Source organism: Pollicipes pollicipes, unplaced genomic scaffold (genome assembly GCF_011947565.3).
Source record: "Pollicipes pollicipes isolate AB1234 unplaced genomic scaffold, Ppol_2.1 Scaffold_6686;HRSCAF=7923_pilon_pilon_pilon, whole genome shotgun sequence".
NCBI lineage: Eukaryota > Metazoa > Arthropoda > Thecostraca > Pollicipedomorpha > Pollicipedidae > Pollicipes > Pollicipes pollicipes.
Genome location: NW_023596921.1, coordinates 34,695,217 through 34,721,539, shown reverse-complemented (window position 1 = coordinate 34,721,539; position 26,323 = coordinate 34,695,217). Strand labels below are relative to the sequence as shown.

The 26,323-nt window shown below is 56.2% G+C and overlaps 2 protein-coding genes across 5 annotated transcripts; one reads left to right on the top strand and one right to left on the bottom strand.

The window, feature by feature from the left end:
- Nucleotides 1-1,245: 1,245 nt before the first annotated feature.
- On the top strand, nucleotides 1,246-2,980 carry Rpp14a (Ribonuclease P/MRP subunit p14 a). 2 transcript variants are annotated; one of them, XM_037230505.1, is made up of 3 exons: nucleotides 1,246-1,348; nucleotides 2,087-2,177; nucleotides 2,500-2,980. In XM_037230505.1, the coding sequence occupies exons 1-3, from the start codon at nucleotides 1,302-1,304 to the stop codon at nucleotides 2,698-2,700; spliced, it is 339 nt and encodes a 112-aa protein (XP_037086400.1). In that variant the 5' UTR covers nucleotides 1,246-1,301; the 3' UTR covers nucleotides 2,701-2,980. The 2 variants fall into 2 exon arrangements, with proteins under 2 accessions (XP_037086400.1, XP_037086401.1); XM_037230506.1 differs by having other exon boundaries at nucleotides 1,282-1,299.
- Nucleotides 2,981-3,582: 602 nt separating this feature from the next.
- Nucleotides 3,583-25,916, bottom strand: LOC119107134 (thioredoxin reductase 1, cytoplasmic). Of its 3 annotated transcripts, none has more exons than XM_037230503.1 (14): nucleotides 25,864-25,916; nucleotides 23,742-23,847; nucleotides 23,393-23,453; nucleotides 14,331-14,440; nucleotides 12,897-13,070; nucleotides 11,110-11,239; nucleotides 10,401-10,543; nucleotides 8,499-8,732; nucleotides 8,045-8,191; nucleotides 7,542-7,666; nucleotides 7,067-7,196; nucleotides 6,390-6,620; nucleotides 5,562-5,696; nucleotides 3,583-4,340 (listed from the first exon to the last, which is right to left on the bottom strand). In XM_037230503.1, the coding sequence occupies exons 2-14, from the start codon at nucleotides 23,844-23,846 to the stop codon at nucleotides 4,278-4,280; spliced, it is 1,788 nt and encodes a 595-aa protein (XP_037086398.1). In that variant the 5' UTR covers nucleotide 23,847; nucleotides 25,864-25,916; the 3' UTR covers nucleotides 3,583-4,277. The 3 variants fall into 3 exon arrangements, with proteins under 3 accessions (XP_037086398.1, XP_037086399.1, XP_037086397.1); XM_037230504.1 differs by lacking the exon at nucleotides 25,864-25,916 and adding an exon at nucleotides 25,828-25,847; XM_037230502.1 differs by lacking the exon at nucleotides 25,864-25,916 and adding an exon at nucleotides 25,145-25,249.
- Nucleotides 25,917-26,323: the final 407 nt, after the last annotated feature.

Below are 26,323 nucleotides of genomic sequence, written 5' to 3'. Positions count from 1 at the left end.
AGGGGTGTTCTTTGACACCTTACAAATATTTTACTTGTGCTCAGAGCAATCAACCAGCAGGCTATGTATGTGTTTGTGATGAGTAATGACTTTGGCATGCTTGTTCAGCCTTTTAAATGTCTGGCTTGTGCTGTCATCCAGGAGAGATTGAGCAGCGCGTCATGTTAGTGGCAGTAACAACCACCAATACCAAGTCGTGTTTTGCATATTCCATCGACGCCACAATATAGCTGGAGCGTGTATTTCGGATATGGTGGCCGTCAGCTTCCGACTTTGCTAGCTGACATGGGACTGTCCGCTGATTGTAAGGCCAGGTATAGCCATGTGCGTAAAGGTCGGGTATAGCCATGTACGTTAAGGTCGGGCATAACGATATACGTTGGAAAACTTGATAGCATTTGAAGAATGTTTGAAGTTATTTCAAACCAACTGTAGCCGATTATGTCGGCTGTTATGCTGCGTTTCATTTTGCGCACGCTTAGCCTAAACAGAAATATGGGCGAAATACCTCAAGCTGCATTGCTGTGGCCAATATGTTGTAAGAAATGACGATGCGCTCCTTTCCTCACTGAAATGCATCGCGCGAAATATGAGACATTTTGTGCTGTATTTAGCACTGCTGACCGGAGCTTCACTCTATATCTATGTGCAGTTGTATACAATGATCGTAACCGCCGCTGGGGTCGGTGAGCCCGGACTAGGAGGGTGCTTACATAATAGCCACCTGGGAAACATGCACCTATGACATACTCGCCCTCCTATCAAGGCTATTATGGCATGCATTTTATGTGTACGTGAACGTGTGCTGAGAGCAAGAAATTCCAGAAGGCCACGTTCAACAAGAATATTGAGAATATGCCATGCTGCGATGAACGAGAGCAAGTGATGCTGTTGGATTGAGAACATGTGCTGTTCTTTCACGCCAAACAAGGAATTCGCGCTAAGGTTGAAAACTAAGCTCCGTGCGCTTGCGGTGCAGTAGAGCTAGTTTCCTGTGAAACTCTAGGAGTTGTGTCCCCATCGCAATATCTCGCTTGCGCCCAAGGCCCAGACCCCAGTGGGTTTGGGCAGATTAGAGTATGCAGTTCTGGATCACTCATAATGTGATGTCTGATAATTAACTATTTACGTAGCGAAGCATGGATATAACAATATTATAAATTTGGCAGCCTTTTGTCAGACTGAAAGTGGCGCAGATGTTTCAGTAGGACCTTTTTTAATCAGGATGCGGCTGCACGGGCTGAAAGCCGTGGCACGTACATGTGTTGAGGGGGACCGGGGTGGAATGTTCATGCGCGGGTATGGGAAAGTCCAAGCCGAATGAATATGTTATCATCGAACCCACAATGTAAGACAAATATCATCAAATGATTCATGTGGGTGCGCTAGCAGGTGCTTAGTCTGCAGGGCTGTGGGAACATTTCAAGATGTGGTGTAGCGGGGGCCGGGTGTGAAGTTAGTTTTTACCATATACCACCCAGACTGGCATCGAAATTTTGCGAAATGGGAAGGCCACTGGACTGCCTAGCCATCACACCCGTTGTGATGCCTATGCTATTTTGCACTTACTCCTAGTGTACTGCCACAACCTGACACTGGTGATGGTCTGCTCTTGCTCGGGAGATGGAGGTAGACTGATGGTTTGGGTAAGACACTGGCAGGCTGGATATAATGCTGCTGGAGTGCTCACTGTTACCAAAGGGGAGGGGGCAGGTTCCTGGGAAGGGGGGCAAGGTAGTGTGCCCCTTGGTCAAGCTGCACATGACTTGCTTGCTGAGCATTAACTAAAAATGCACATGTACTGTGCATGCAACATGTAATGTTAAGTACATACAGCAAGCAGTGACAATATTATATTCATCCTCATATCCCATTTAAGTACATTAAGCTTACTTTGATGCTTGAATGCATGCAGCTCATGACTTGCTGCTTCCATGTGGCTCCTTACTCAGTTGAAAAGCAGCATCCAAATATCTAGCTTTTGTTTATGCATTTGTGTATGGCGGTTTTCTGTGAACCACATCATGATCAATATATTTGAATTGTAAACCCCCACAGCTTTGTTGACCATAATTTTTCCTTACAGAGAATGGATTGGACCCTCTCCAGCTGACTGCTCAAATGCTGATTATTTTGAATATGGTATCAGGGAGGCAATGAGATCCCTGTTTGGGGAGGTCAGTATATATGACTTTCCTTATTTCTCTTCTCTAGGTTCCTGATTGGTAGCAATTTGTATCATCTTGATGATTTTTTGTGCTTCACCTTCATACCTGACTGATGTCAACATTTCCAGCCATGGTTTACCTAGGGTTGAATGAACACATGCAAAATGGTAACATTAAATATGATGTTTATGTGAGGTGTCAGAGATTGACCACTAAAATGTCACTTCTAGCTCAACTGGAGCAACAAAGCAGCTGATTCCCCTTGTCCCATCAGCTGTGCCATGCCTCACATTGTTCACTGGCACTGACAAGTGCTGGTTGGTGTCCACAGTTTGGGGCATCTGTTCCACTAGAGGTGGTCTCGTACGAGCCGGCCCGCTGCCGGGGCAAGCTCCGCGTGCCCGCCGACGCGGCTGACCGCGTCACCGCTGCGCTCACGCTCTGCTCCCAGCTGCTAGGCACTCCTTGCGTGGTGCACGTACACGGCCAGCCAGCGGTCGAGGCCGCGCCCAAGCGCTACTTCTGTGCGTGACGTACATAGCTCCAGCAGCGAGTGGCAGTCGGCGGGCGGACGCCAGAGGTTCAGCAGGCGGACGCCAGAGGCTCAGCAGGCGGACCCAGGAGGCACGGCAGGCGGACGCCAGAAGCTCGGCAGGTGGACGCCAGAGACTGAGCAGGTGGACGCCAGAACTTCAACAGGCGGACCCTGGAGGCACGGCAGGCGGAGGCGGGCGGACGGACGCTGAGCGGCTTTGGCCCCGCGGCCGCCGCTGCCCACCGCGAGTGGAAGTGTCAGTGGTGCGTGGCGCACCCCGGGAAGGGGAATGGCATATCATCTGTGTTGGCGGCTGGTCTCACGCGTGGGCGAGCTTGCCGCATCGCGGGTTGGGGTCTTGCATGGAAGTGCATCACGGCACCGCGCTGTTGTGCGCTGGGCCTCCGGCCCAGGTTCGTAAGACGGCTGTTACCCGTGCTGCGCCCCGAGGCCTAGAGTGCTGTTGAATGCAGATTGCAGAGCGACACGCCACCCGTTCAGCAGTGCTACGGGTTTGGGCCGTAGACCGTTTTGAAGCTGTCAGGACACTGACCTCGGTTTCATGCGTAACGCTGGCCGTCTGGCGTTGTGAGACCTCTGCTTGGTCGATGACCACCGCGCCAACAGATGTGAGATACATTTTCTTATCAAATTTTATTCGTGAAACCAGTCAGTAAAACAGAACAAGTAGGACAGCTCTAGGCCGGGTGTCTGTACGTGCCGGCGTGCCGTGCCAGCGCCGTCCACAGCGGCGAGGGGGTCGACAGTCGGCGGCAGGGAGCAACACCAGGGTGCGCTGACGGTCGGCGGCGCCCGCAGGAGGCGTGCGCGCAGCCCCCACACCGGCTGAGTATACAGCGCTGGCTCCGAGGTTGCAGCAACCCACGGCAAGGCACCCCCGTTGTTCGTGGTAACTGGCGGCAGTACGCTCTGGTCCAAGATCGAGCCAGTAGGCAAGGAAGTGATAACACACACACGCACATCGATCATTATGCAATACCAGTGTTCCCAGATCGGTCAGGTAAAATGACAGGAAAATCACGAGTGTGACCACAGGACAGTGTGCCCCTCACTAGACCGTGCCCGAGTACAAAGTCGCGTGAGGCTGTACTGACCAGTAATTCACCTAGCGCCTGACCGCAGACAAGTTGAATCAAAACTACAGCCGACTCCGTCTCGTGCGACGAGTTAGATCCCTCCTCGGACAGCGGGGCTCGAGACGCATTCTGGACGGCTCAACTCGGAGGACGCGCGTTGAACGACGGGCCCGAGAGGACAGTCTCGTCCGTGCGACGCATCCGCCTAGCGGCCGTCCGCGGCAGGTGAAACTGCGGACGAGTTCGCCAGGTGGCAGGACGTGCGGCGATTTCCGATCCTGAGCGAAGGTGTGGTGCTGGTGCCGGCGGTGGGGGTGACGGGCGCCGCCCTCCTCAGGCGCGGCCCTCCTGACACGCAGGGCTGGGGCCGCGCCGTCATACGGCGCGCGCTGGCGCCCGGCGGCGACCCGTGCACCCCGGTTACGCTACCCGCCCGGCCCGGCCGGCGGCCAGGCCGGGCGAGTAGCCACTCTAGCCTCAGCAGCCAGCCGACTTGCTGTCGGCGCCCGACGACTTGGTCGTGTTCATCGTGGTGAAGTTCTGCGGAACGGAGGAGCCCGGTCAGAGCGAGAGCGGGGCCGATCGGAGACACGGGAAGCGCAAGCCGCCGCGGCGATCAGCTTCAGTGTGAGGCAATCAATGCGCGAGATGGGCCGGCGACACTCACAATGCACAGCAGTCTGAAAATGCGGCGCTTTCCCGACTCGACCTGCACAGTCCCACCCCGTACCCGTTCACAATGTACTTCGGGCTGGCCCAACGCAGAGCCGTCGTATAAAGCAGAGCCCCAGGTACGGACAAGCCATGCCTCCGACAGGCGTCCAAGATGAAGCGCGTGCCCTGGACCGAGTCGCGTCCAAGGCTTTATGGACAGGGTAGTACGCATTATTAAAACGCTCAAACTGGTTACCATCCCTCGCCAGGGTGAAAATATGCTTCGATGGTGTATCCTAAGCCATTCAACCGATAGTAACGAAATGTGGGGCAGACGAGTCTCGAGTCCCCCTCCATCAGACCGCAACCACTTAACTCTGCACACGTCAGGTTAGAGCTGTCAATGACCTTGCTCTCCAAGATCTGCTCATTAATATATCAAAAATGAGTGCTCCACTATCGGCTGATTTTTGTGCTCAAGATGCCTGCAAATCAGTTCCAGTATATACTGGATAAACCATGATTTGCGCCGCGTTTACACTTTACGATGCATTTTCTGCTAACCTGCAGTGTTTGTCTTACGGTTCTCAAAGCATCACTGTGGTTGCGTAACATACGCCACGAATTTGCATTTTTATTCAAGCTTCTGAGATACTGGCATACAAAACAAGCCAAGTGTCGCTTACCGGCCGCCCCACAGACACCCGCTGTAACCTATATTGGCACCGTTCTACGCGTACTGCCCAGAGACCCCTTGCGTCTCTGCCACCCGCCAAACGTAACCAGCCTTTTCAACAAGACGTACCCAGAAACCCGAGATTCAGAGACTTTCATGCTTGTAACACGTGTGTACCTTCAAACCTTGAATACACCCGATTACGATACCTTTCCCAACCTCACAAAACAGGACAACAGTGTCCTACAACAACGCGAGGCGAAGCGGCGTGATGGAGGCCAGCGTCTGCAGTCGGGCGGACTGTCGCATCCACGTCTGCACGGGTCTTCACCGCACCACTACAGCGTACACGCCGCGCGGACTTCGGCGGACGGCGCCGGGTCGGCCCGCGTGCGGCCGGGGCGAGCCCGCCGTCACAGCCGGCTACTGACCTCGCTGACCGTCGGATGGATGCCGATGGTGGCGTCAAAGTCCCACTTGCGCGCGCCCAGCCGCATGGCCACGGCGTAGCCCTGGGTGATCTCACCGGCGTTCGGCCCCACCACGTGGAAGCCGACCACCTTGTACTGCGGGCGGAGAGAACGAGGTGGGGCGCGGGTGAGCCGACATCGCGCCCGAGGTGGGGCCGAGATGGCGCCCGAAGCCCTTCAGGAACCCGCGTCTCCTCGCCGCGCGTACATGAGCAGGCGCAGACGCCGATCACTGGCCCTGGCACGCGACGGTGGAGATGGGAAGGTGTGAAGCCGGCAGCCTCAGAGGAAACATTGATCACGAGGATAAATCCCAGCCCGAAATCTACCGGTTCGTTCATCCAGAAAAATGTCAGCCCGGCGTGTCCTAAAATACAAATAAAAATAACTACATTCACACCAAGCGCATCAGGCACCGCGGCGCCCTGGTCATGCCCCCACCCCAGTCAGGCCAGGCCAGGCCAGGCCAGGCCAGGCCAGCCCAGCCCAGCCCAGCCCAGCCCAGCCCAGCCCAGCCCAGCCCAGCCCAGCCCAGCCCAGCCCAGCCCAGCCCAGCCCAGCCCAGCCCAGCCCAGCCCAGCCCAGCCCAGTCCAGTCCAGTCCAGTCCAGTCCCAGTCCAGTCCCAGTCCAGTCCAGTCCAGTCCCAGTCCAGTCCAGTCCAGTCCAGTCCAGTCCAGTCCCAGTCCAGCCCAGTCCAGTCCAGTCCAGCCCAGCCCAGCCCAGCCCAGTCCAGTCCAGTCCAGTCAAGCCCCCCCCCCCTCCTCCCTCCTGAACAACGCGAGGCCCACCTCCTGACTGATGCGGCAGACCAGCTTGCCGTAGCAGCCGTTGTCGTCGCGCTCGGCCACGGTGTGCTCCAGCGCCGTGAAGTACTGGTGGTACACCTCAATGTCGTCGGCGCCGAACCGGCTGACGGCGTCCTCCTCCGAGAGCCCGATGCAACCGTACTCCATCGGCGTGAACACCGTGGTGGGCACGTTGTCATAATCGGTCAGGATGGACGCCTCGTTGATGATGCGCTGCCGGCGGCGGCGGCGGCTCATTCCCAGGGTCGGGCAGCGAAGGTGACGGCTGCGCTAGGCGGGTGGCGAAGGCCGACGGACACGCGCGGCACCGGAAAGAACAGGGACGTGACGTCCTGGACACGCTGGCGAAGCAACCACACAATACGGCCGTAGGAAAGGCAGATACAGCGTCTGCGCGGGCCCAGGATAATGAGCGCAAAATGACCACTGCAGTCGGCACAACGTAAAACACCAATACATGACAACGGGCCCAGGACTGACGGCCCCGTGGTGGTTTGAACCTCGGCTCGTTGCCGGTCCTCCATCGGTCTCCTGTCCAGAGCGCCACTGCTGCCACGTGCTGAGCCGGGGCCAGGTATTCTAAACCGGGGTAGAAGCGCGCTCCACACGAGTGGATCTGGCAGCCGGCCGCGACGCCGTCGTGCGCATCGTCAGCTTACCCTGGCCAGCAGCCGGCCGGCCTGGATGGCGACGGGCGTCAGCTCGGGCCGCCCGCTGACCACGTCTCCGATGGCGTATATGTGTGGTACGCTCGACTGCTCCGCGTTCGTGCACACCACCTTGCCGTCCCTGGCGGCGGCCGGGGCGAGCTCAGCGCCGGCACGCGGCGGCGACACGGCCTCGGGCGCCGGCCGACGGCGCACCGCAGCCAACGCCAAAACCGAACGGAAGAGAGCGAACCAACTAACGGCCGCAGAGATACAGATGAGAACAAATCCGAGTCTGTCTTGTTTGTAATGCATGTGGGCAATGAACAGCTGGTGCACGTTAATCACCGAACGATACTCAACGAAGAGAACTGAGCCCATACACCGCGCCCAAAAGTTAATCTTGTTTGAAAAAATCCGCGGACGTCATCCCGGCCCGCTGCCGCAAGCGCCGTGGTCGGAGTCAGCCCGCAGCCGGGGTACGTACTTGGGCGACAGCTCCACCTTGACCTTCTCGAGACCGATGTTTTGTGTGCAGGCGTACCGCCCGATGGCGAAGAGCACCGTGTTGTACTCGCCCTCCACCGTCTGGTCGCCCTGCTGCGCCGTCACCTGGCGGCACAAGAACGCACGTGTGTACGGTCACTGCAGGGTTCTCCGTGCGCCAATCGCGGACGAGCAACAGCCTATCGATGTGCATAACGCTCAGAGCACGTTCTGTCCAGCAGCCCATCCATGGCGCGAGCAGGCAAGTCATCAAAAAAGCAGACACAAATCATGGGTATGAAGACCGAGGCATCATGGGAAAACGCCGGATCTCAAACACCCTAGACAAAAAAAAACTAACCAACTGTTCATAAAGAACAATACTGTGCACATAACTCTGTGCACCTCACCAGCCACCGTCTGGACCACACCACTAGATATCCCAGCAGGCGGTCGGCATCGTTGGCAGCGCGCCCTCCGCCAGCAGCTGCTGCCCGCACTGACCTTGAGCTTGCGGGGAGGCCCCTCCTCCAGCAGCTCGACCTTGGTGGGCACGCACTGGCGGATGAACTTGACTCCGCGCTTCTCCATATGCTCGCCCACCAGGTCGGCCATCTGCTGGTCGAAGCCGCGCAGCAGGATAGACCGCACCTGTGGCCGGTCGTTCGGAGGCGCGCGTCAGAGCTCGCAGCCGCCCGTCAGAGTTCGGGGGCGCGCGCGCGTCAGCGGGCCGGCCAGAGAGGCACGGTGGTAAGACATCCGGCAGTGTGTCCGGGGGAGACACTGGCCACGAGAAGGCTCTGTGCTGGGATGGGCCCGAGAGGCCGTGGGCCTGCACTGACCATGATGTGAGCCGTGGGCCCGCACTGACAATGGCGTTAGCCATGGGCCCGTACTGACCCTGACGTGAGCCATGGGCCCGCACCGACACTGCCGTAAGCCGTGAGCTCGCACTGACCATGACGGTAACGTCGAGGCCCAGGCCGCGCAGGAAGCCGGCGCACTCGAGCGCGATGTAGCTGGCGCCGACGATCAGCGTGCGCCCCGGCGAGCTGGGCAGTGAGAACACGTCGTCGCTGCTGATGCCGTACTCCAGTGCGCCCGGGATGTCGGGCAGCCGCGGCCGGCCGCCCGTCGCCAGCACCACGCTCCGCGTCGTGATCCGCTTCTCTTTCCCCTTCTTGTCCGTCGTCTGCAGCGGGACGGAAAGTTTGAAGGACGGGCCTTATGCACCAGTGTGTCCACGCCGGGTTGAGCAATACTGAGGCAGCCAGTAACCTAAATACACACAAAATGCCATATCTTGGTGTAGCAAGTGGAAGAGCGCATTCCATCCCCATCCAATCGCCGTTTGATACCGGCCCCGATAGCATTAGGCCGTGTTGACAGTCCGACAGCTGCGGCGGGCGGCCGGCGGGCGGGGGACCGGTCTGGGTCAGCGGGTCAGTGCGGTAGCCTGTCGCCGGCCGGACGCTGGACAGAGCGGGGCCAGCTGGACAGTCGGCGAGTGGCCGTGTCAGCCGTGTCAGCCGGGATGTCTGGCTCGCGTCCAGACAGGCCGGCGCCGAGCCGAGCCGAGCCGAGCCGGGCAAGGGCCGGGCAAGGGCCGCGCCAGGGTGATCAGGGTGGGCCGTGCACGTAAAATGGGCGCCAGAGAACCGGCCACAGAAACGCCGCCGTCAGCAACAACTAGCCCCCAGCACAGCCGCAGCTGCATCAGAGAGCCATGCCCGCTATGACAATGTCCTAGCCCGACGATGTCCTTGGTGAGTCACAGACACGATCACACATACGGCGTCCTGGCCGCGGCGACCGGCCGCCGGCGGGGCGCGGCGGTGAGGCCACTCCGCCGTCCCGGTCCACCGGCCGCCGGCGGAGCAGCGAAGGGGAGGGTCAAGAGTGCCATGTGGGCGACGCAGTCGAGGCAGCGTCCGGTCGTCCGCCGCCACCGGTCGCTGGTTCAGAGACCGAGAAGCAGACAACGAAGGCTGGCAGAACTGCCTACCAACAGTCACCCTCTACTGCCAGCGTACGCGGCTAGCCTTCCAGCTATGAACCCATGGTTTCTGAGCGATTTCAAGCAGTTCTAAACTGGTTTGTTTGGACCAAGATGACGTAATCTAACGCGGATTTCCGTGAGCTTAAGATCTAGCTCAAGTAGTCCATACCTGAGGATTTAGTTACTCTGGGCAAATCAATATATATCCAAATGGGAATGCATGCTTTGATCCATTCACAACGTATTCCCTTCAGACGTCCATGAGTGAAAAAATGTGACGTGTCCCTTTCCGGGTCGCGTGATTTTCTCCGTGATGTAATGCTCTAAATTTCTAACAAACAGGATCCATCGGCAAAGCCAGCTGCCATCTTTCACAAACAGGACTGAAACGGGTCAGGAAAGCGTGATAGGAAAGCCTCACTGAATTTGTGTTGCTTCAAGGAATGCAGCCGTCGTGCAAACTGCGGCGAAGCGGAGATTATATTCCCCTGGTGCCTTCCATGGTGGGTCTCATAGGAGTACCAGTAAAACGCTGCGGAAGTTCCCGCGTCTGAGCCAACGTCAAAAGTCCAGGTAAGTGCACTGGTGGCTGGCCGAGTACCGATGAGTGCACTGGTGGCTGGCCGAGTGCCGATGAGTGTGCTGGTGGCTGGCCCTGTGCCGATGAGTGCGCTGATGGCTGACCGAGTGCCGATGAGTGCACTGGTGGCTGGCTGAGTGCCGATGAGTGCACTGGTGGCTGGCTGAGTGCCGACGAGTGCACTGGTGGCTGGCCGAGTGCCGATGAGTGCGCTGGTGGCCCGAGTGCCGATGAGTGCGCTGGTGGCTGGCCGAGTGCCGATGAGTGCACTGGTGGCTCACCTTTAGGGTGTGCTCGTCCTCAAACTCGGCGTAGGCGTTGAGGTAGGCGACGCGCCTCTCCCGGAGCTGCACCTTGTAGCCCCAGTTCAGCGAGCCGATGTGGTTCTGCACCGCCTGCACCATCTTCTCCCAGCTATGGTTCTCTGCGGCACACCCCACACCTCATCACATTGGACGATCACACAGCGTCTGAGACTTCGTGAGGCCAGTTTTCAGTAAAGCTTGCCGGCCGACAGTGGAAATTCGCTGTCATGGCAAAGTGCCATGTTTACGGTCACTGGGCCAAACTGAGCGTCATATTAGCTTGGCTTACAACGTGCCTTCAGCCATAAAACGAAGTCGAAGCAAATTTGTACGACGAAAACTAGGCAAACAAACGTCACTGGGAACACCAGGAGCTTGGCAACCTAGTTCCAGCTCCATTAATAATTGAACGCAGCCATCAGGCCAACAAGGCCGCTTAAAGATGTTTCCAGCGAGGAACAGTACCACCACGAAGACAGGTAGAGCATAAGTTTCAGCATAAGTAGAGCAAGAGGGCCCGCCCGCTGTGCCGTTCCCGGACGCCAGCTGCCACCGGTACCCAGTCTGGACAGCCCGAAGCCCAGCTAGGTAAGCGTCATCCTAACCATCGGTCACACGGTAGGACCGCATGGGCACGCGCGCACCTGCCATTCAGACAGCGGGTGCTGCGCGCTGGGACACGTACGTTTCTCGACGGACCAGCCGAACTTGGCGGCGTCGTCCACGGCCTCGCCCAGCAGCGCCGCCTGGTGCATCAGCTTCTTGGGGATGCAGCCGACGTTGACACAGGTGCCGCCCAGGCCCCAGGTGGTGCCCTGGTGGAGAGACGCACCCCTGCCGCCTCAGAACCGGGCGACCAGCCGGACGGAAATGCAACAGCACATATAAATGAATTATATCGGAACAGTGTGTCCAAGCGGGCGAAAATGCCATCGCACTCTGAAAGAAATAATAGTCACGCGGCGGAAAAATCAGGAGATAAACACCACCAAGCATAAATGGAGCTTAGGCATGAAATAAAAAAGTACAAAAAGCGGAAGTTGAGAGAACGGAGTTCTAAAAACAAAAGCACACCACAACTTGCGGCAAAATGGCCATATTACTGACTTAACGGTGCGAAAGCGCGTATAATGTCGACGTGTGACCATGTCGAGATGTGACGCTGCCGCCAAACTTGAAGCTGTCCCTGTCTGACAGGGGAGGTGAAGCTTATGCGTTTGATGTCATGCAATGAATCATTCAGTGAACGTGGCAGCCACAGGGCAGACTACTAATAACCGCGCTGGTGCTGTCTCAAAGCTATGTCAGATACCAGCAGGCTGCAATGATTTATGACAGAGGCCTGTGGTGCGCGACCCCCCAGTACCGTGGGCAATTTTCGACTGTCTCACACCTGCGCTGGAATGTTGTCATAAAGCATTCGCTCTGGACTGGTGCATTCTTCTCGACGGCTCGTCCCATGGGCAACTCAGATTAAGAAACTTCCAGGAGGCCGAACAGCTCACACATACCGACACATAGCTATCACTCCTCGCACTTGATGCCATAACACATAGATACAATAACCATTAACACATAACACATTCTCACCAAACTTCAGCATGCTCCTCGCTTTGCTTTCTCCGCTCTTTTTTGGCAGCCCCACAACACACTTTCTTGCAACACATGCTTCAATAATTTCGGTGATAATGTAGCTACCCAGATTGTTATAAATTGACGCCGTTTCACATCCGCATATCATTGAGAATGGGCACGTCTCCAAAATGCTTAAAGTGCTCATTCAGCTGCACCAAGTTTTTTTCTGAATCTATTTTTCTACGCGCAAAACGTTTCAGATGAGGGTTTCTCTGTACACTAACCGTCAGGCAATTAAACTTACAACTGGAGCTGCGTTACGGGCTGACCAAGACGCAAGGAAGACAGCTAGGCGATTGTTTGAAAGCGATGCTGCCGTTCAAGGGCAAAAAGGCCCAAGCGTCATTGCTTTAAGACGGAATTATTTAAATTATTCAATGCACCTCGAATTACTACATCTTTCGACATAGACACAAATTTGGAGCACTGCGTTCAAATTAATTCCAGGTTTATCTTCTAAGCACAAAAGTATGTTTCATGCACTGAAACCTAAAAATGTTCCTCCTGCACGATTCTCCTGATGGCGCGCAGGTCTGTTTGCCCTCGGCCGCAACAATGCCTTTCAACGTCAGGCGGACCATAAATGTCATTAATTTGTTTCCGCCCGCACCACGCGTCGAGAAGGAACGGGACACCCGCTGCCGGTGGTGGCAGCTGCGCAGACCGGCGGCAGCCCGTGAGCCCGGCCAGCAGGCTGAAGCGGGCACGCGGTCGATACACTCCACGGCAAGCGTACTGTGCTGTCCTATGGGAGAACGATCGTCGAACATACCCACAGCCGCAGCTAGTGGGGGGGGGGGGGGGGGGGCACGCGGACGCCCGAACACGGCCACAAACCTGCGGCGAGGGCTTGACGAAGTCGCAGACGGCGACGCGGGCGCCGAGCTTGGCGGCCTCCTTGCTGCAGGCGAGGCCGCCGGAGCCGCCGCCGATCACCACCAGGTCATAGTCGTACTGGGCGTCACCGCCGCCGCCGTTCAGCATCGCCCGCAGCCGACCGTCGGCGTGCGCCTGCGGCCGCAGGTCAGGTCAGGTCGGGTCAGGTGTGAGGTCAGGCGTCAGGGCTCAACGACAACGGGCTGAAGGTCATAGCTCACTGACACGTTAGTGTTGCACCGGTTCCGAACAAGTACGCAGTCAGAGCGACCCCACAACAAACACGTGATAACCCAGAGCCCGGGCTTGCACGCCTTAGCAGCGGCCGAGACGGGAGTTGGCTGCCGACCGTGGCTGCGCCGGAAGTGAGCCGCCCCTGTCCCGGGAGTGAGCCGCCCCGCTGCAGCCCAGCCCGGACCGAGCTGTCCGCCCCTACCACAGAGGCCCGCCACTGCACGGCGGACGATACACACGCGCACTTGGCTGCAAATGTGCTGGGTAAGGCATTAAACGTAGCCCACAACACCGATCTCTGTGGCCCTAAGTGCATGGAAATACAGCTTACAATGCTAGGACAGGCGTTGTTTACGTGTAGTTTCCAGAGCTGGACTCCAGGATGAAGTCAGAATTCATTCGCTACGGCTATTCAATACTTGGTTCATATAACCTCAATGGCAAAGCACCCTCCTCGTTTGGCAACATCTATCCACATCACAAACAGGACGCCCCCATCCGGCTGCGTGGCCGCGACGTTGCAGCGAGTCGGTGGGCCCGCCGCAACCACACCGCAGGTGCCTCACCAGCTCGTCGAGCGCTGGGATGGGGCTGGTGGCACGTCACAGGGACTTTCCGAGGGGACTCATTCACGGGCTTCCCATGCGGTTAGAGCTTCGGTGGCCTTCCGGACAAATTTCCTAACTGATGCACAAGCTATACCGGATTTGCTGAATGCAGATGAGTCTGCATTGCGCCTGTCTGCAGTCGGCATCAGTCGGCACCACTCAAGCCAACCATCTGGCACAAAATGGTTCCATTAACAACGACCGACGCTGGAAGCCTCGCTGGAAGCCTCAAGATCATCCTCGTAGCCTTGACTGCGTGCTGGGCATTGCATGTAGCGCCCTAGTCGAGGCGGACCCACGCATGAGCGACCTTCCGCAACAACACAAACACTGCGCACCAGTTTCAGTCCGTCTGTTCGCCGCAGCCAGGCGTTGCCCAGGCCGGAAACCGAGCCGGCGCGCTTACCAGCCGCAGCCTCGGCTCCGGCCGTCGCAGGATGGCACAGAAGGGCTCGGCGTGTACCGCCCGGGGGCTGGAGTATGTACTGGAGTACGGGGGCTGGGACAGCGCCCCGCCCCGGCCGTCAGCTGGAGGCCGGACCGTCTCACTGACCTGGAGCGTGGTGTCGCAGCCGCCCAGGTGCTGGCCGTTGACGAACACGTTCGGCACCGTCTTCTGTGCCGTCCGCTCCAGCAGCGCGTCCTGGATAGCGGCGCCATCCTCTGGAGAGGACGCAATGTGCGTCAGCTGGTGACGCCAGGGGACCAGGTCCGATCTGGGACACCGGCCGGCTACAGTGCGGGCTGACGATTGTTGCCCGTAAGTGACCCCCCATTCCGCGGGTTGGGGAGACGCCACTGGTGTCAGAGATGAGGCATTACGGTACAGTAGCACTGGCAGCCAGGCTTAAGTCATTAGCAGCGGGGCTTTGGCGGTATCCGAGACCGTTGCTTCCGTTCAATGCGCTGAAAGCTGGCGCTACCGCCTGTACCCGCTGAGCTTGGTCAGCTCTGATCCACCGCTCATCGCAGGTGGACTGGACCCCGCACGGAATACATGTCAGGTTTTGAGAAGCTATGGCGTACGTTATCGACGTCCCGGCCATCTTGAGGTTTAAAGGTCAAGCGAGTCAAGGTCAGACCCAGTCAGGTCCACTCAGGGCGCAGTGTGGCCGCACTCGGCTGGCTAGTGCGCCGCACACTGTTCCGATTACTCCAACCCGCTGCTGAACGCTGAGCTGCTACTGCCGCTGGGCAGACGATTTCACAAACTGGGTAACAACAGTGCGCGTAGGCGGCAGATCGGTTGCTATTAGCGCTGAAACACAGCGCCAAGGCGGTAAGTCATACGTGGTACTGCTCGGGTTAAGCACGTAACGGCGGAACGAAAACGGGCCATTCCGTCCACCATCCCCAGCCGGCGTGCTCCAGATCAAACCACCGTCGCCGGGTCGCAGTCCACCGCGACCGAATTTCGATCCCGCGCCGAGCGAGGTCAGTCCGCCCCCTCTCCTCCTTCGGTCGCATGTGACGCAGCTCGCGGAAGCGGGCCGTCCTGGGCTGTCACGGACGGCGTGCTCCGCATCCGTCCCTGGAAGTCGGCCGCCGAGCTCAGAGCGAGGCGAGCCCGGATGGCCGCGGTCGCCGCTGGACGGCCGCTGCCGGCCCCCTCGGCCGCGCCGGGGACCGCCCCCGGCCCCGATCCCGCCGACAGCTGACGGCTGGTGACGCCGGTGTCAGGTGTGCGGTGCAGCCAGGCGGACACGGGCGCGCGCGCCGGCGCCGGCTCACTGCTGGTGGCGCCGCCGGCCGGCTGTTACGTAAGGCGCGGCGCGGCCGCCTTGTGCGCCGGTCGGAGATGACCCGGCAGCCAAGGCCAGCGCGCCGACGCGATAGCGCCGCGGCGCGGCATGACTCAGCAGTACTGCTGCCGCGCCGAGCCGAGGCGGGCCGGGCCGGGCTGGGCCGGGCCGGGCCAGCCCAGACCCCCGGTCACTGGGTGCTGACCGGAGTAGTCAGGTGGGCCGGTCCCGCCCAGACGCCGTATCACTGGGCCCTGGTCCGACCCGGCCGGCACGACACGTGTTACCCTGCGCCTGGGACCTGGGCACGTGCAGCCGTCTGGTGTGTTCTCGTCGCTGACGTGTGCGGGAGAACTTCAGTGGCTCCATGTCTGTGTGGCGTGTGCGGGGTAGCTTCAGCGGCTCCATGTCCGTGGGGCGCGTGCGGGGGAGCTTCAGTGGCTCCATGTCTGTGTGGCGTGTGCGGGAGAGCTTCAGCGGCTCCGTGTCTGTGCGGCGTGTGGGGGAGCTTCAGCGGCTTCACGTCTGTGGGGCGTGTGCGGAGAAGCTTCAGCTGCTCCATGCCTGTGCGGCGTGTGCGGGGGAGCTTCAGGGCTTCATGTCTGTGGGGCGTGAGCGGGGGAGCTTCAGCGGCTCCATGTCTGTGTGGCGTGTGCGAGGTACCTCCAGCGGCTCCATGTCCGTGTGGAATGGGCGGCGAGTTTTAGCGACTCCATGTCTGCGAGCTTCCCCGGGCGGTGTCGGCCGTGTGCGCCGCCGCTAGCTGTGTGTCGTACCGCGCGGCCCGTTGCGCGCGCGGCGGAAACAATGCTCCGACGGGCCGAGCCAAGGGCGGCGCGGCGGCGCGGCGGCGCGGAGAACAGGCCACGACCTTCGGCTTCCACCAGCCGGCCTCCGTACGTCCCCACCGGCCACCGATCGGAGCCGGGGTGCCCGCTAGTGTCACCGGGCCCCGGCCGGCGGACGTCCGGGCCCAGTCGAGGCGGGCCGACGGTTACGCCCACAACAGCCGCAGGGCAGGCCTGCAGTGAAGGCCGGTGAGGGCCGCAACCTTGAGTGATGTTTCCACTCGAAGTAACATTTATGGAAGTCATTCTAAATCAGGATGCTATACTGGGTTACGGAAACTATACAGAACTGAGGCAACAATTAACAGCACAGGAGAAGCGGCTTGCCGTATAATGCCAAGATGCCAAATCGCAAAAAGGGCAGCACAAGCGGCACCAAAAGAAGCCAGGGCATCTGCAGTCCATAAAGCGCAGATTGACAGCACAGCTGCGCCCACCCGGCAACACCCGCGCCACTGTCATGGACACCGACTGCCCCTGCTCTGTCCACTCCGTGCACGTTCCCCAACCGACCCTAGCAGAATATCGCGTGTCATCGTAATTGGGAACAGTAATGACCTAGTCTCTAGATGTTTACCGACGCCGTCTCAAATGATCGCTGCCAAGGCCACGCAAAAGCCTAAACTCGCAGGGTATGAACGTGTCAGGGTACACTGAGTGAGTGTTGTGACGGCATGCCGAGGCGGAGGGTATGGGGATGTGGAGCAAGCACAATGAATACATATGAGTCGGCATGGGAATCCTAGTATGTGAGAAGCGACCCGTGATACGCCGCAGCACCCACCTTTTTCACGGCGTTTTAAAACCTTTCCAGCAGTAAAGCATGCCACCGTTGCCTTTATCTTACACCATATCAGACCAAATTCGGTACACCAAACACAAGTTATCACCGAAGCAGGGCAACACGTATCTGCAACGTGAGCGTAATCACGCGCACGCACCAGCGCCAGGCACGATCCGTCCACAAGACAAACAGGAAACGCCGTCTGGACCACGGGACAGGGAAGCAACATCACCAACCCGGCAACGGGACGAGGTAACACCAGGTGCGACCCCGCGACGGGACAAATGCAAACCGAGCCAATCAGACAATCGAAAGGATGTGCTGATTTGAACTCATTAAAATGTCTCGCGCGTCCAACGGTTCAGCCTGCTCTACTTCACAGTTCCTTCTCCCCCGAAGTCGCGCTCACTTCGAAGGGTCTGAGCACCAGTGGAGTAACTGCGCTGTATTGCCCCAATTACAGTGGGTGGGCTAGATTAGTGGTCTGCCCTCAGTCGTCGAGCCAAAACGCCACAAAATGGGGCAGGCGAAACACAGTCCGAACCCGGCGGCGCCGACAAACTGGGTCAAAGGCTGGGGCTGAGGCGACCGCCCCATGCCCCCCCTCCCCGAGATGGTGCCGGGTCGGCAGGTGAGTCTGGGTCCCTGACCCTGGTCCCGTCAGCTACTCTGTCACACGTCAGACCGAGGTCAGCCGGGATGCCCGCCAGCAGATAACGGGCCATTACCAGCCGGTGGTAATCTTACAACGGTCCGTGCGCGCCTGTTAACAATCGAGATGGTTATCCAATCGACAAAGCCCTACACGCGTGTTTTGTGTGTTCAGCGTGACTATCATTTATCAGGATCGGTACCCAAGCGGATAGACCAGGCAGTTATGGGAGTGGGCACACATATCTCCTCTAAATATGCACAACGTCGGCTTCGTACGCTAATTAAAATAGCCGCAGCATCAGCTTACCGATGAAATCCAGTGCCCAATATACACTAACTTGCACACGTGCAACTCGTAGCAATGTCATCGGACATCAAATATCCGCGACCGGGCGGACCATGATAAGATTGGGGGGGGGGGAGGGGAACGGGCTTAAGAGCGCTTCAACTGCGCGGCCATATAGCGTCATGACGAGATCGATGACTCCAGCTCAGGGCACACCGGCTGAGCATACGGGCAGAATGCCAGCCCCGCTTCAACTGCGCGGCCATATAGCGCCATGACGAGATCGATGACTCCAGCTCAGGGCACACCGGCTGAGCATACGGGCAGAATGCCTATATCTCCAAAGTCGCATACCGAAAACCAGCAAAACAGAAGAGAATTCAGCGCCTAATATATCCATTCAGTTATGACGACATGCGACGTGTACACCAGAAAGCATGTGAATTAACGTAACATCAAGTACCACGGGAAACGCTCGTCAACGCTCGTAAACGCTCGAAAGACGCGCATATGCAAAAGAACAGAGACAAATGAAATTTTTGGCGAGCACATACCAGCTCAGACAAATGCACTCCCCGATATGTCATGTTTATACAAGCATATTATATGCAATATTAAACAAAAATACACCCAATGGGCGGCCGGGAAGTGAAGATTGAAAAGCAGCGTGCCCAAGCCATTTTAGGGCTGGGTAATTGGCCTTCAGTGACAATGTGGCGTCAGTGGCAGCCAGCCCTCGGTGACAGTGCGGCGTCAGTGACAGCCAGCGACAGTCGGCCTTCGGTGGCAGTGTGGCGTCAGTGACAGCCAGTGACAATTGGCCCTCCGCGACTGTGCACCGTCAGTGACAGTCAGTGACAGTCGGCCCTTCGTGACAGTGTAGTGTAGCATCAGTGACAGCCCGTCACAATCGGCACTCAGTGGCAGTGCAGCGCCAGCGACAGTCGGTCCTCAGCGGCAGTAACAGCGCAGCGGGTGCGCGACGGGAGGGGGATATCTGGCATTGGCGGATAAGGTCAGCTCTGATGAGCCCGAAGCCAGATTCCGCGGTGCTCATGGGATGTCCGCCCCGGTGATGGCCCGCCATTTAGTGCCCATTTCGAGGCAAATGTGCCTGCAGCCGGGCCACATAACGATCACTTTCAGTCCGCATCAAAGGGCAAGCTACGCGGCTGGCCTATTGAAACCCGTAATGACAACGGGAATATCCGATCGATCGCGGCCCGTGTTCAAGCCCCAGTGCGGCACGGCGGAAGCAACGCGGACAATGTACAGCTTTAGAAGGCACGTAGAGATATTGTGCCAGTCTGTGGAAGGCTGTAGAAGGCTGTAGAAAGTTGGAGAAAGCACGTCGAATGACAGCGGATGAACTGAAGGGTGCAACATGAGGTCTGATTCCGTCGATCTCCGGGGACGGGGGAGGGGGGGGGGGGAGGGGGGTGGCGCGGACCAACGATATGGCTCGTGGAGTGGGCTAGATATGTTGACTACACCGTGGACATCGTGAGCCCCGCAACAGAGCAACCGACTGGACTAGTGCACCACCACATGGCCGCTGTGGACCGGCCGTGTGGATACACGGCAGTCGGGTGAACACTATCCACCGCAGAATGGACACAAGGCCAGACAGATGAATACAGCGGACCACATGAATGCATCACAGAGCACATACCGCGAAACTATGCACGACCGGTGAGGACTGCCTGAACTTTGCCGGGCGGGTGGGTGGAATGTGGGGCAGCTTACAGACCGCAATAGAAGGCTGTGTGACATACGGAGGTGGAGGCTGGGAAGGGGAGGGAGAATCCCGCACAGAGTGGTGTAGTCAGACTATTTCGTAATGACGGGTATGGCGGTTCGTGTACTACCGGTTGACGTCACCACACCTGCCGGATTTCCGCACAGGCGAGCGAGCCCACGGCCTGAGACAAGCCGTCATGACTCGGCACAAGGAGTTGACTCAGAGGCAGGCGGTGCGGGCAGGGCTTCACCGTCCAAACGTCCCACAGGCGCTGACGTAAGCGTCTCGCAACATCTCACTGGTGGGTTTTGCTCACCCGGCGTGACTTGTGAGACGCACGACCGCGTCAAGCACGCACGCAATCGCGCACCGATTGCCGGGAACCCATAAAAAACACCACGCGATGCTGAGGAATGTACGGTGCGGCCCAATGAGGGACCGGACGGCGGCCGCAGACCAGCACCTCAGGCCCTGTGGGGTCTGAGAGGGCGTTGCCATGGTGGCAGCCCCAGTCCCGCGCAGCACGCGTCCCTGACTGCCATGGTGACGGCGCGACGCGAGCCGGTCGACACACACCCTCTCCCATCCGAGGAGGAGCGGCGCGTCCCGCCCACACGCGGCGGACGACGGCACAGGGGTCGGCACCCAGCCCGCTGCTGTCTGCATGAGGGGACCACCGGCCAGCACCCTCCCCAGACAGACATTGGCTGAGATGACCGCGAGCCGGTGCAGTCGGGTGCCGGCCAAGTGAAGCCTGGCTGGCTGGCTGAACAGCTCACGATGTGTGGCGCAGATGTGCACCGATGAACGTTCGAGCCTTTAAACGGCTGTCACTACATTGCGACATTTGCAGGGACAGCTGAAACGTCACAGCATCGACATAGCAGCATGGTTCGTCACAAGTGCCACTGCAAAGCAATGTTTGCCGCGCGGTAAAGAGACGCTGATGCTGACCGCGTAAGTTAAACAAACACCAGCGTTTTGTGCAGAGGTTCAGGTTTGACCGACAGAATCCTCGTGTGTATGAACACAATTTTCTGGCATAAAAAACGGATCATTTTCAGCGCCTTTGGAGCCCGGATGGACAAACTGCACTTGACAGTAGATAGCGACCGCGGTCCCGACCCGCCGCCCCTCTTCCCACCGGGGGCCCAGGCGTCGGCGGCGCCACCCCACAAGACACGACGGCGCCGAGTGGCGGCGTGCCCAGCGCCGAGCACGCGACGCTTACCTTCGGGCGGCCGCTGGCGCCGCGTCGGCGAGGACGCGCCGCACGACAGGCCGACGCCCATCGATGACCTCTGACGGCCTCAGATCGCCGCGTGCCGCCCTCCACCGCAGCGCATGGCTCACGCCGGCCTGGCACGCGCGGCCGGTACGTGGCGCACCGCGCACGATCGCGCCGCGTTCGGCGGCGGCGGCGGCGGCGGCACGCCGACGCGTATCGACCGAGCCGGCATGTTGCGTCACAGGCCTCACTCAGCCACCGCCGGCGACCGGCGACCAGCGACCGGCGACCGGTGACGGGAGATCGGCAACGGGAGATCGGCAACCGGAGATCGGCGACCGGAGATCGGCGACCGGCAACGGACGACGGGCGAGTGCGCCAGCCGCGCACCATCTCACCGAACATGGAGCAAGTCTTCCCGGGCAAGGAATGGGTCTCCCCAGGCATGGAGCGAAGCCCGGTAGAGGATGAGCCTCACCAGAAGGGATGCGAGTCTCACGGGAAGGGAAGCGACTTTCACGCGAAAGAGGGCGTCCCGGTAACGGACAAGTCTCCCCGCGGAGCCGAGTCTCACCGGAAGGGAGGCGGGTCTCGCTGGAAGGGAAGCGATTTTCACCGGGCAGAGCGAGTCCCTGTAGAAGACAAGCCTTACGGGGGGAGGCAGCCTCAACGAACAGAGCGAGTTCCGGTAGATAGTGATCCGGCCCGAACTGGAGGCGTGCCTCAATGGCCAGGGGGAGTGTGACACCGGACAGACGGCGCTGTCTCGGGTCTCACACGATGACGTTCGTACACGGACACCCTAATGAAGACCCCAGATCACGAGGGCCAGATCACGACATGCCGAACCGACGGCACACACAGGCCGTGGCGCGGCTCGTGAAGGCTGGCGCGATTCTCAGGACATGCATGCACCGGTGGTATTCACGACTGGCGCAAATCTCGACAGGCCGTACCAATGCAGTGAAGCAGTGTCGGGAGGAGCGTGAACGAAGGCTTCGGGCGATAAACCCACCTAAAACTGCGTCACCACTGCAGCCAATGTACACCTGATATGTGCAAGAACAGGAAAGTTGGAAGACCCATCACGCGGCTCCAAGCATTTGTATGGAAATGTTCTATGGGAGTCAGGGCACACCATCATTCCAAACTGCTTGAGCATTTCGCTGCCAAAACGTAATACTGTTCATATCGATAGCTTCTTTAAGCCGTTTTTGGCCGCTTTTTCTCTCAAATAATGACGCGTCTAGAGCCCAACAACACCCGTTGCGAACAGTACAAAAATTAGTGTCACAGCCCAACGTGAGGAGGAACTTATGACACTTGGCAAGCATGCGTTCTTGAACGGACCAGTGGGACTCTTAATTTTCCATGGCATTTACTTCCAAGAACCCCATTCTGAGCCTCAGGACCCACCAAGCATTGGCTAAAGTGGTGTCACAGCTGTGTTCTGGCCAGGTTGTGAATAAGGGTCAGACCTCCAATAACTGGTTGACATGCAGGTTGACACCATCTGCCCACCTGACCTTGCTGATCAATACAGTAGCCAAATATCAACATAATGTGAATCAAATGCACAAAACAATGAACTGGTCATAAAAATGCAAAATGTATGTAGCAGTTCTAAACATTTGTGTGCTGCTATAAAAGCTATGACATAAAGGCTCAACATCAGTTCTCCCTGCAAACCATAAAATGCCTAATGGCAAGGAATGATTTGCCACAATTGCATGGCATATTATTCATGTGCATGAACCTCACATCAATAAATTGCTAAGCCAGTGGGAAAAATCCATGGCAAAATGTTGATAAACTATGCCACACATGGAGGGAGGACAGGGGTAGGTAATGGAGCATGTTGAAAGCACAGCAATGCAGGTATGTGGGGTTTAGGGCAGTGTAATGTTGTAGTGCCCAAGGGTGATCAAATATGGTGCAAAACAATTTTCAAATATAAGACCATAAAGCTAGATGACATCGCCTTCCTCTAGTGCCAATGTGCCTACATGTAATTCTTACTCATCCATGGGTTGAGAGGGGCCAAAGAAACATCACTTTCCTGGGTTGAAATCTTTGCCAATACATAGCCAGTAAGGACATCCAGCAGGACCAGTGTGTTATGGGGGAAGGGTAGAAAGAGTTGAGATATTGCTTAACAGGGTTGACATAATTTGTGGATGATCCCTCGCAGTTCACACTTCTGTTCTATGAAGAACATGGAAAAGATCTCCCGCAGCTAATTATCAACTCATGATATATCAGGCATGGAATCTTAATGGATAAACCCACACATCGTGGAGCATGAAGCAGGTCATCCTTCATGTGCACTTACCAGAAAGGTCCAGTTCATATGCCTCAAAAGGTATGTTGTTGGTCTTTAGCAAGTTCTTCACCTGAAAAAGCAGGTGGGGCTGAATTTGCAAGAACTGATGCCTTAGTTGGCATTCACTTGTACCTAGCAATTGCATCACAAACTTAATTGTTCACTGATAATCATTAGCTGCATTACTTCCACAACCTGACCAAAGCAACACCACCAGTCTTACCTTATATGTAAAATCACTGCATCACCATGACCCATGAAACTCGTGAAACTGCATGACTTGCATGACAGTACACCTGATAAAGAAGTGGAAGTTGTATAACTTAATGGTAAATTCACAACTGAAACCCTCACTTACCTTTTCACAGAAAGGGCACCATGACTTGCTGAATACAGCTACTTTATTGTCATTGATAAACTTGTCAGCCACAGCAGCCGGGTCAGTGCCTGGTGTGGGTGCCATCCTGAAAAAGGTACAACATACTGAAATGCAACAAAAGTGAATCTCACTTTTGTCTTTTTCTGTGTTGTGATCATGCCTCAGCAAAGCACAAACACAAACAACATTACTTGTGAATCACAGAAGGCACCCATATAAGCATGTGGCCCACAACCTTTTCTGGAAGGACCCAGGAGGCTCTTCTGCAGGCCTAGTTTTAGGCTTGCAGAAAGCAAGGCCCAGTTTCTGTTTGTGCTTCATTGAATGGACCACATACATACTAACAAAGCATAGCAGAGTTCATAATTGCACTATAAATAAAATTTCAACACTGGTCTCAGTATAAGCTAATGCCTCTCATGGTTCAACTTTCCGATTGCCAGGAAATGACGGGATAAATGCTTTCTTCACTCCTTTATATTCAATTCATCTATTTAAACAGTGGGTCATACATATCACTGATGATACACATAGTTATAAAATATACTCATATCCCACCCATATCTTTGTGATCTTATTTACTTATTTTTGTAATTGCTATATTTCACACATAAATTGAGACACTACTGACTTAAGTTGCATACCATGTATCTACTCAAATTTCATTCATTGTGCACTGAAAGAGTCACCAGCAGGTATGGATACTGTATTAGCTAACCACGCACTGCTCAAAATCAGCCAATGTTCAAGAAAAATATTAAGTTGTAAGCCAAGTTGAAAGGCAAATTGTTGTCATTAGCATTTCACACCACAATCACCAGCTGAGGGTACACAGTATTGCCCACTCATTATCTTAGCATGAAGGCCAGGAGCTGCAGGAAACCAAACAATGGAATAAGTAAATTAATGCATGTCCCTTATTTCACACAAAACACCTGTGTCCAAACCAACTAGAACTCAATCCACTGAATGTCAAAGGACACCTATATATCTTCACAACAAACCTATAGCATGCGCAAGCCCAACTCAGGCCAACCTAAAACATGATAAAACATCATATCATTTTTGCTTCTAAAATGCTCACTGTAGCATCAATTCTTTAAAGTCTGGCCTGTGCCCAGTTATGGTGAGTGATCAGTACCATGTCAGAGAAAAGAAGACATGTGCAGTGTAATGACTACTGGCAGTGGTCACAACTAAAAAAAAAATTGTGCAAAGACACATATGTGCACATCTATATGACTACACACCAAATGACACACTTGGATACTTTGGAAGTAAGGGTCACCATCTTATGCTGAGTATCTGAATAGCCTATGCTATCAAAAATTTTGTTTTCATAATATTTTTGTCTGTAATCCTGGCTGAAGAAATAAACTGACCTGTTAAACATGTCAGACATGGCTACGCTTTGCCGTAAATATTTCAGATTTCAGCATTTTAACTTTTTAAATGGGGGAGCTCAGAGCCTGGAGCATGGTTGCCAATAATTTCAGTGCAAAGAGGTGATGATTCTGAGATGCATAGAGCTGATGGAATGATGATAGTGATGCTGAAAAGACAACTTTAGGCAGACATATTCCAAAAATACTTATAACACAAAGATCACTGGAAAATTCAGGGCATTTTAGCATGGACAAAATTTGGCATACATGACCTCTTGGTACAGTTCATTAACTTTGTTGTCAAACTGCACAGATGATCAATAGTTTGCAGAACTCAAATTACTTTTGGAATGTAATGATTCCTTGTACCATTAATATATATATATATATATATATATATATATGCAAACTGCCCTGCAAGTTACCTTGCAACCTTAGAAATCCCCGAAACATTGGCTCTTTGTGTCCAAAATAATAACGGTCATGCACAGAACTTGACACAGATTCATGGCGTATGCGCGCCAAAACTTCTGCTGTGATGCCGCCGTTTCGCTCTGCACAACCTGTGTTTCTGCAATCTAGCTCAACGGAATAATACTTTAGGCACAGTGACCTCCAATCCAGATGCAAAGCTCGCCAACAACCGGACCCTTTCCATCCTCCACGACAGAGACCCGTACCAGCAAAATGACACGACTACTTCCGCAACCACCTACCTCCTCTCGCCGCGGGGCGGCAGCAGAATGACCGCGCGCTAAATCAACGGCAAGTGCGCCATCTGCGTCACATCTCCACCGTTTCTGGCACAAGTCCAGGCCGACCGCTGCGCCATCTGCAAAAGCTCCGCCATCTATTGGGGGGCACAGACACTTTAGTTCTCGCTTTCGTCAGGGTGTTTGGTACTACGGCCGGTGATGCCTGTGTTCAGTGCCCGAGTGATGGATAGCTGGGATACTTTTTTCGTCAATGCGCGTTTTTGTCACAGACATCCTGCAGAACCAGCGAGCACGTTTCTACACAACTGTTCGAACTCGGTGCGTCCGTCTGTCTGCTCGTCGTCTTTATATATATATATATATATATATATATATATATATATATATATATATATATATATGCCTTTTAATATAGTATATTTTACATACAAATTTTATATATAATTCGTCATTTATGTAT

Coding starts and splice junctions, on each gene's coding strand:
- Rpp14a (XM_037230505.1), top strand. CDS start 1,302: ATGGGAAAGTCCAAGCCGAATGAATATGTTATCATCGAACCCACAAT. Junction 1,349..2,086: donor GTTATCATCGAACCCACAAT/GTAAGACAAATA, acceptor TTTTCCTTACAG/AGAATGGATTGGACCCTCTC. Junction 2,178..2,499: donor TGAGATCCCTGTTTGGGGAG/GTCAGTATATAT, acceptor TGGTGTCCACAG/TTTGGGGCATCTGTTCCACT.
- LOC119107134 (XM_037230502.1), bottom strand. CDS start 25,164: ATGTCTGACATGTTTAACAG. Junction 23,848..25,144: donor ATGTCTGACATGTTTAACAG/GTCAGTTTATTT, acceptor TACCTTTTTCAG/GATGGCACCCACACCAGGCA. Junction 13,071..14,330: donor GCTGCGACACCACGCTCCAG/GTCAGTGAGACG, acceptor CTGCGGCCGCAG/GCGCACGCCGACGGTCGGCT.